Below are 10,030 nucleotides of genomic sequence, written 5' to 3'. Positions count from 1 at the left end.
TAAGATGCTCCGTGTGGATCCACACCAATGGCTAACCGCCCCCCCCCAGGTTCTCAGACACCAGTGAATAGTCAACCAAGAACAGCGGTCTCAGAGTCATCTTATAAGATAGGATGTACAGCTTGTGAAGGTAAGGAGGAAAACCTTAGAAAAACACTAAACCTGACATAGTGTAAGAAGCATCATCATCTGCATGTGGTGCCAATCTCTAGCCTCGTATACCAGACTGACCACATTGTTTCAGTTACTGTGTGTATGCCTGACCCAATCATCACAAAATATCAACACAAGAGTTTCTTCCACACTTGATTTATTTTTAAATTTAGCCTACACAGTATGTACAGTCCTACTAGCACAGATACTAACACTCACACTGACTTTGCTAATAGCTACTTTGAGGAAAATGTACTTACTATGACTGAGATATGTGGTTGCCCCATCTAGCTGTCTTAAGATGAATGCACTAACTGTAAGTCACTCTGGATAAGAGCATCTGCTAAATGATTAAAATGTCAATGTAAATGTACTCCTTTCACAATGTTACTTTTTACTTAGCAGTTATGAGCCAGTGTGTGCTCACTTGAGGGCTTTTTGACTGAACAACACAGAGCTGAAGACTCTTTGAATCAATTATCTTTGCAGAAGTACCTTCAGCATGCACAAAAAAAATAATATCTATACAAGCCACAGCAGCACATGGAGAGGCATTGATCAAGGTACTCTATTGTGTTATTCTATGGTGGATTGTTCTTTACATCATGTATTTGAGTAGTTATTCAATGAAGCTTTGCGAAAACAGAAATTAAGGCTCACTGTGCAATCAGCTATAATGCTTTTAATTTTCTCTGCCCCAATTTAGCAAGTTGTACTGTCAAAATGATGAATATATTCTAAAGGTAAGTGTAGTATTTACCCTATGTAACCTGTTTTGTCATATTGGTGTGTATCCCATATTCTTCTTATTATGGAGCAACTAAAGCTCCATTGTGGGCTTAGGTTGATTGATAAACCATTCCTGAATCCTGTGTGCTTTCTACCTGTAATTCTATATCTCAATGTGTGAGTACACTGAATACTGTTGAGATTTCTTGTGTGTTTCACATAGCTTCTTTACTACTTGACTTGCACATAAATCAGAAACAAAGGCATCCAAGGTGGCATTCTACTGTAGGTGTTTTTTGTTGTCCCTGTTCAAAAATTGAACAATAAATGTAAATACTCATGTGCATTCATATTGGTTCCATACTGTTTAAAGATGAATGGTATATTTTCTGAAAAAAACATTTTACAGACGGCAAAACAAGGTAATGCCGATAAAGGCAATGTATTTGCTAATACAACAAATACTTCCTTCCAAAAAGTAACTTCAGATCAGGTATAAAACACTTAAATCTGTTGTGTATTAAAAATAAAATAAATAGACATTTACATAAATTAATACACAAAAATAATGGATAATGTAGAAACAAATACATTTGTTTGATCAAATAACTTATATAAGTCACATTTAAAATAAATATAACTTGCATTGGCAATTTATAAATGGGTCTGTTTTCAGTAAATCCTCCAAAAACACATAGAATGCTGTTAGAAATTGCCAAAACTATCAAAAGCATCCAAAATAATGCTCACTAGATTTTTTTAAACAATAGAGTGAATTTGTGATCTACAGAAAATAAATATTGTACACTACAGTATATCGAACCTTATGAACCAACCTGAAAATCAAAGACAGATGCATACATATACTCTTTGTGCTCATTTAGCCATTTCAGTTTTTGTTACAAAAATGTATCAACGTATCCTCAGCAGCTGTAGCTGAACATTTACATTACCAACAATCTGTCAGCAATTACTCTCCCAGATGAAGACTAATAAAACATTCCAACATGCCACAGCGAAAAATACAGATGTCCGATGTTGATAAAATCCCGTAAATGTAGTTAGTTATATGTAGTCATCATGTAGTTATAAACTGTTCTCAACTTCTCTGTTACAGCCTTTATGACAGTGTCAACTTGAGGTTCTGTAAGATTACTTGGTCTTTTAGATAATATCATATGAAACATACTCTACATAATACAAAGGTGACAAATAATTAAAGAGTAGCAGATGGCACCTAAAGGAAAAGGCAAATATGAATGAATAAAATATATGAACATTACATATCTTCAATACCAATGAACATTTGAACATCATTCTGGTTGGTCTTTTAATACCACCATTTGTTTCTAGTGCATCTAAAATCCGTAAAGATTTCTTTCTTAGTGCAACAACCGGATGCATCTTCTCCACATTTTTTTCTTCTTCTGATAAGTTGCTCCTCCTTGCTCCCACTATTGTGGACCTCCTGGTATTTTGGACGGGCACTTAAACCCCTTTTCTAACTCTGTCCCTGAATAATATATGAGGGTGCTATAAACCAGTGGATGTGAGTCTCTTCATTCCTCTTCTCTGCGCCAAACTTGAAGACTCCACAGGCTCCAGCTTTGGGGCCAGAGGCAAACGATTCAAAGCCAAGTATGTTGCAGCCATTGCACCCTAGAACGACAGAGAAAAAACATCTTTAAATGATATAAAGCTGGAAAAATTGCTCTGGGGGAAAAACTGCTTATTTAAAGGCCCAGTACAGTCAAAAATGGGATTTTCTGTGATTTATTTCCATACTATGAGGTTGGAATAATACTGTGAAATTGTGAAAATGATGATAATGTTCTTTTAGCGTAAGAGCTGTCTGAAAAGACGGCCTGAAAATTTTGCCTGTTTTGGTGGGATAGAGATTTTGCCCACCTGGTGATATCCTCAGGCGGTAAATTAGTTAATAGACCAATATGAAAGAGAATTCCAAACCTCTCTGCCAATAACAGCTAGTTTTCAGTTTTCACCTCACCACTCAGACCATTCCCAGACAGTCTTAGCAAAATTCTTACTTGAGAAATTGCTAAGAAGCTATTATTTGACAATTTTAATTGAACACAATTACAGTAAGGTATTTAATTGCTACCCAGAAATGATTTGATATTGAGATAAAAAAGGCTGCATTGGACCTTTTTAAGGGGGCAAAGTGAGCACAGTATGTGAAACTTTGAGCAGGTTTCAAATGACTTTTGCTGACACAGAGAAGAACGCAAAAGGTCTACATGTAATGGCAGAGCTGTACACAGGGTGGCAGTAGAATGTCAGTGAATACTGAAATGGCATTTCTGCAGAGGACAAATTATTTGTGAGAAACCTTTCATAAATCAGTGAGCTTTAGCAGGCAAAAATGCCTGCTAAATGCCTGCACAAAAATGCCTGCACAATTAGCTAACATAATTTGCTTTAGGGACAAATCGACTAGCCTGGTCAATCAGTCAAACTGCTGGGCTGAAGTGAAACAATGTGGTCAGTCTGGTTTACGAGGCTAGAGATTGGCACAACATGCAGATGATGGTGCTTCTTACACTATGTCAGGTTTAGTGTTTTTCTTAAGTTTTCCTCCTTACCTTCACAAGCTGTACATCTTGTCTGATGAGCTGACTCTGAGACAGCTGTTCTCGGTTGACTATCCACTGGTGTCTGAGAACCTGGGGGGCCGTCAGCCGTTGGTGTGGATCCACATGGAGCATCTTAGTGACAATGTCCTATTGGAACCCAATAAAGAAATAGTCCAGTTAGGACAAGCATTTATTAATCAAATTCAACAATGATGTGTCATTAATAAAAGCCAAGTAACCTCACCTTTGCAGCATCAGAAACTATATCCCAGTTTCCTCCAATGAGGGCATATTTTCCACTACCAATGCGAGCCAGTATTTCCTCCGGGGTGTCATTAAGACCATTGGCAAAAGGGGTGAAGCTATAAGCACAAGTATGGGGAAGGACAAAACAATCATACACTTTTCAATAATACTTTAGGTAACTGAGTTAACCTTTTTCACCCTGCTCTACCGTAATGAATGTGCTAAACTGTTGCCCAAATAATTATGTATCTGGGTTTGTTTGAATTGGGGGTCTTGTATGTCTTTTAGTATCTCAAATCAAAATCAAATTTAATTGGTCGCGTACACAGTTTAGCAGATGTTATAGAGGGTGTAGCAAAATGCTTGTGTTACTAGCTCCTAATAGTGCAGTAAAATGTCAAACAAGTAGGCCTAGACAAATAATAGAAAAACGAAAAACAATATTTCAGAACGAATCCAATTAACACTATCAGTAATCCAAATGCAATCTATGCATATATACACCAGAATAAATATACTAAGAATGATATGTACAGCAGTAGATAAATGTTATAGTGCTTTCAGAAAGTATTCAAGCCTCTTGACTTTTTCCACATTTTGTTCTGCCATAGCCTGAATTTAAATGGATTAAATTGAGATGTTGTGCCACTGATCTACACACTATACCCCATAATGTTAAAGTAGAAATTTGTATGTAGAATTTTTTACAAATTAATTACAAATGAAAAGTTGAAATGTCATGAGTATTCAAACCGTTTGTTATGACAAGCCTAAATAAGTTCAGGAGTAAAAATTTGCTTAACAAGTCACATAATACGTTTCATGGACTCACTCTGTGAGTGCAATAATAGAGGTTAACATGATTTTCAAATGACTACCCCATCTCCGTACACCACACTAACAATTCTCTGTAAGGTCCCTCAGTCGAGTAGTGAATTTCAAGCACAGATTCAACTACATAGACCAGGAACGTTTCCAATGCCTCGCAGAGAAGGGCACCTATTGGTAGATGGGTACAAATAAAAAAAGCAGACACTGAATATCCCTTTGAGCATGGTGAAGATATTAATTACACTTTAGATAGTGTATCAATACACCCAGTCACTATGACGATACAGGCGTATGTACTAACTCCGTTTCTGGAGAGGAAATAAACTGCTCAGGGATTTCACCATGAGGCCAATGGTGACATTAAAACAGTTAGAGTATAAATGGCTATGATAGGTTAAAATTGAGGATGGATCAAGAACATTGTAGTTACTCCACAATACTAAACTAAATGACAGTGAAAAGAAGGAAGCCTATACAGAATACAAATATTCCAAAACATGCATCCTGTTTGCAATAAGGCACTAAAGTAATACTGCAAAAAATGAGGCAAAGAAACAACATTTTTGTCCTAAATACAAAGCCTTATGCTTGGGGCAAATCCAACACATCACTGAGTAACACTATATTTTCAAGCATGGTGGTGGCTTCATCATGTTATAGATACGCTTTTCATCGATAAGGACTGGGGAGTTTCAGGATAGAAATAAACATAATAGAGCTAAGCTCAGGAAAAATCCTAGAGGACAACCTGGTTCAGTCTGCTTTCCAACAGAGACAGGGAGAAAAGTTTACCTAAAACTCAAGGCCAAATATACACTGGAGTTGCTTACCAAGACGACATTGAATGTTCCTGAGTGGCCAAGTTACAGTTTTGACCTAAATTGGCTTTATAATCTATGGCAAAACCTGAAAATGGCTGTTTAGCAATAATCAACAACCAACTTGACAGAGCTTGAAGAGTTAAAAAAATAAAATAAAAAATAATAATAATAATGTACAATCCAGGTGTGCAAAGCTTTAAGAGACTTACCCCAAAAGACTCACAGCTGTAATCGCTGCCAAAGGTGTTTCTAACAAATATATTAGTTATTTGTCATTTATTTTTTAGAATTTTTCTTCAACTTTTCTTAAATGACAATTAAATCAATTTTAATCCCACTTTGTAACACAACAAAATGTGGAAAAAGTAAAAGGTTGAATACTTTCTGAAGGCACTGTATTAGCTAGGTCAAGAATCCAGTATAAATACGCAGTGTATAAACACTGTAACAAAAAATTAAATGTACAGTAGTAGATACAGTGGGTCAGAATGAGCTATGTCGAGAATACAGTATACACAGACAGTGTGAAAAACAGTATAAAAGAAACAGGAAGTGTCCAGTGTTTAATGTCTCTATATACATGGGACAGCAGCGTTGGCTGTTGGTGTGTGTGAGTGGGCTTGTCTTTGTGAGTATGGGCTATATCTGAGGTGCTATTTTTAGGCCATTTCTCCAATAGCCTTATTGAGCAAAAACATAATAATAATAATGGCATCTAAACAGTGTTTGACATCTATGAAAGAATTCAGCTTTTTTTCTAATGCCCCGATTACAGAGATTTAAAACATGAGCCACAGGCTGGGACATTAAATTGTCAGAGCAGGTCCTGAGAGATTTGGCATTGTGCAGGGTACAATTAAAATGACTCTACCGCAGACTCAACCTCAGCTTAGAAAGTAATCCGTCGTCCACTGTCCCTCTCACCGTTCCAAAATGAGTCCTTAATCAGTGGTTGCCAGGAGAGGTAGCACAGTCCAGAATTCAATGTTTTTTGTTTGTTACTGTGAAACTGGTTTAACCAGGTTTCTAGCAAAGGTCAACTGTCACTTAGCAAAGGGAAATTGGGATATAAATGGTCTGACCCTGCGTGTTCAGTCTTCTTGAGGTTTAAATAAACCAGCGATTTAGGATTACCCTGCGAGCATAGTGTAGAGTAGGATTCCCAAACTCCAGATGTCACAAGCAGCATCATACCCCTGCTTCTTCAGGACCTATGAAAGACATGAAGAATCTGTGTCATATCACAATATAGAGATATACAGCACTTGAAATAAATAGAGCTGATCAAACCACTCCTTACCTCTGGAGCCACAAAGTTTGCTGTGTAACAGGGCGTCATGAGGAGACCATTTTCTGCCCTTAATTGTTTGGCGAACCCAAAATCACAAATTCGGATCGATTCCGGATCTCCCGTTTCATCCACATAGAGGATGTTGCTTGGTTTAAGGTCCCGATGTACAACCTATGACAAAATAAATAAAATAAATTGCCAGTATGAATATGTCCTAGCTAGGAGCACTACTCCTTTCACTTTGATACAGATTTTAGTTGGACATATACATTCATGATACTGACCCCCTGTGAGTGAAGGTACTCCACTGTCTTGGTAATAGTGCATAGCACAGCAGAGGTCTCTCGCTCAGAGAAACTCTTCTGATGGAGGATTCTGTCCAGCAGCTCTCCACCTCTCATCAACTCCATCACAAGGTACACATACTTCCCATCGTCATAGACCTAGGGGACAAAAAGACAGTTTAATCCCACATGGAGTTATTTATGAACCAAGAGTACATTAGTCTAGTCCTCAGAGCCCACAAAAAGTGGCTAGTGAAATTCTAATAGAGATACAAATGGACAAGAGAAGATGCAGTAAAATATGATGGTCAGTGAAAACTCAAGTTTGCTGGACACATTTTTCATTAGTCATGCAAACTCACAAGGTTCTCTGTCCTTATGGAGGTCTTTCAGCATGTGCATGTGTTTGAGTCATTGAATGATTACTTACATCCTTCAGCGTGATAATGTTTGGATGCTGCCCATATCTCAACAGAATCTCAATTTCCTCAGATGGATCTTTTTTGGCTCTGTCGATGATCTGAAAGAGACACACCACACCCCGTTAGATTAGAACAGTTTTTGAATTTAATTTTTTATTTAGCAGACGCTCTTATCCAGCGACTTACAGTAGTGCATACATTTTCGTACTGGTCCCCCTGCTTGGTATCCCTCTTACGATAAAATGTGTGACAGAGCATCATCTGCACAAAATACAGAATCATTGTCGCTGCATGAATCATCCTGAGAGACTATATTATAGTTGGAAGGCTTGTAGTTGTTCCAGGATTCAAGGAAGTGAAATGTGTAAACTACATACAGTATATCACAAAGCTACTATAATTAAAGATGATATATCATTCTGGAATCCTTGTACTGATCGTAACATCCCCTTGCTGCGTATGATGCTGTTTCTTATAACTGATTGGCCGTGAAAATCATTTATCTCCAAGAATGATAAAGTACCTATAAAAAATATTCCTCTTGAAAAAAAAATCTACCTATAGGGTTCACTTACTTTGACAGCATATTCAACACTGGTGATTTTGTGGATGCAGCGTTTGCAGACGGAGTACGCCCCCAAGCCCACATCCTCCTTCATCTCATACCCATCAGTGAAATGGATGTTGGTCCCATGAAGTTGCTGAAATGACAAACATATCCAGTCATCATGAAAACGTTTAAGCCTCTGCTCATATTTATGCTCTAAGCTTGTCATCTGATTTACAAACTATTCGCTCATGTCATAATCCTGCTCAGGCAGACTAGGGAATCCATCAGTCTTCCTATAATCCTCAGACATATTCAGGGGTAGCACACTGGTATTCAAAACAGATCTACTGTAGCTATCAAATTATTCCCCTAGTAAGAATTGTCCTTGAAGAACATTCTATGTGAACAGTGTTCCAGCGAGAGTGCACTTTGGTGGCATTTCTCCTTTCTCTTGTGATGTAATGCTTCATATGTGGAGATTTAGGACGTGTTCCTTTATTGCTGTACAGTATGTCAAAACACAAATAAGATCAAGAAAGGTGAACTGAAAATGTTCACAGTAACAGTCCATCTTGGGTTCACACATCCACCTTGCGGTCTGCAGTATAGTCCATGCTATATTGTGTTCGCTGAGAGACCTTGTCTGCACATATGTTGGCTCATTCATATTCATCCACACTGCAGTGGCATCTAATCTCACTTGTTCAATACAATGGAAATGTTCACCGTTGATCTATGCACCGCCGCAGCAGAGGATCCAAATGTTCTCAGAACGCTGCCACTGCAGAGCACCCATGGCCATGATGTCAGAGGGAACTAAGTGTTCTCACAAATCAATATGTTTTGCTGAGGGCACTGGGAGGCCTCTCTGGTGAGTAACTTCAATGAAATGCTCACTCAGGTATGAACCATCTGATAAGAATCAGTCCTGGTGGTTATGTAAGTGGATCTGTTTTTGTGTGTGCTGCAGGACACACCAAAGGGCCTCTCTGGAGCAGTGGCTAAGATGTGTGTTGTGGTTAGATCAAAAGATCAGGGGTCAGCCTTAAAGAAGAGGGTCACTTCGACCTCACTGTCATTTGTCCATTTAAAATAAATTGAATTCGTCAAAAGACAAATTCCTTAGATGTTTATGCTGTACTATAGGTAAGCGGACAGTCATGTCAGTAGCATGACAGTGGTAGCTTGTTAGTACAGTTGGGCTACAATGTTATCTTCCTTAAGCTCCCACCTTTCATATGTGTCCAATGTGTAAGTAAGAGGACGAAGGTTGCAAAAAGGTATGAATTACGTACAGAGAAAATGTATTTAATTGAATCTTTTATGCCCCACACAATTACAAAATCACCAGAAATTACCTTTGAATATGAGTTGTATTGATGATTGTAAGGGGGCCTTTACTTTCTTTACTCAACACTTTCTGAATACAGTATCAAAAGTGGTTAATCCATTGTATTCTGATGTAATGCCATGACATCCCCCTGAGCTTCCTTCCTGATATCATATTGATTTCTTCTTCTTCCTTTTTACATACAGAAACAAGGATTGACATTCTCCTTGATGTTGATACTCTTGTCCGGTGGTTACATTTAATTAATGGAGAAAAAAAAACTCATGAGTTTTTTTTCTCTTCTATATATAAATAAATAAAAGACAATGGCCTGAATGATGCCATATTAAGTATTTAAATAGAGTATGGTTGATAGAGCTGAATAACAGAGATGATTAGTCCTCTCCCTCTAGTCTATCATTCTCACTTGGACAATAGTGTTGACAGTTGAGTTTTGCCGTATTTCAGCAATGGACTGCTCCTGGTCCAGATTAGTGGCCACGAAGCTGAACCCTCTGAAGAGCTGGTGTGTGTTGGCACTGGGAGGGATGCCCGGCGAGTCTGATGGGAGAAAGGTACAGAAAATGTTACAACCACTACTGTCTAACGGGCAGGCACGAAACAAACATGGGAACTAGGACACATTGGCAACTGGAAATACATCACAGTTGACTGAATGTCAGTTATCATTCAATTCACTTTTGAAAAGGTTAGTCCCATTGTACTGTACAGCTGTGGTCTAGAGGGTCTTGTCAAACTAGCAGCTGATATAGGAGACT

General features: G+C 38.1%; 1 protein-coding gene across 5 annotated transcripts in view; it reads right to left on the bottom strand.

The window, feature by feature from the left end:
• Positions 1–293: 293 nt before the first annotated feature.
• Positions 294–10,030, bottom strand: part of LOC115153452 (ribosomal protein S6 kinase alpha-2) — a 62,365-nt gene continuing 52,628 nt past the window's right edge. For all 5 annotated transcript variants that reach the window (XM_029698908.1, XM_029698905.1, XM_029698909.1 and 2 more), the window contains 9 exons: positions 9,679–9,812; positions 7,947–8,072; positions 7,380–7,469; positions 6,950–7,108; positions 6,675–6,836; positions 6,509–6,585; positions 3,721–3,838; positions 3,486–3,623; positions 294–2,541 (listed from right to left, as the gene is read on the bottom strand). In XM_029698908.1, coding sequence (XP_029554768.1) covers positions 2,416–2,541; positions 3,486–3,623; positions 3,721–3,838; positions 6,509–6,585; positions 6,675–6,836; positions 6,950–7,108; positions 7,380–7,469; positions 7,947–8,072; positions 9,679–9,812 — 1,130 coding nt within the window. In that variant the 3' untranslated portion in view covers positions 294–2,415. The remainder of the gene's footprint in view (positions 2,542–3,485; positions 3,624–3,720; positions 3,839–6,508; positions 6,586–6,674; positions 6,837–6,949; positions 7,109–7,379; positions 7,470–7,946; positions 8,073–9,678; positions 9,813–10,030) is intronic.

Source organism: Salmo trutta, chromosome 18 (assembly GCF_901001165.1).
Source record: "Salmo trutta chromosome 18, fSalTru1.1, whole genome shotgun sequence".
Classification (NCBI taxonomy): domain Eukaryota; kingdom Metazoa; phylum Chordata; class Actinopteri; order Salmoniformes; family Salmonidae; genus Salmo; species Salmo trutta.
Note: the sequence above shows the minus strand (reverse complement) of the source record. Positions and strands in the feature narration are given on the sequence as shown.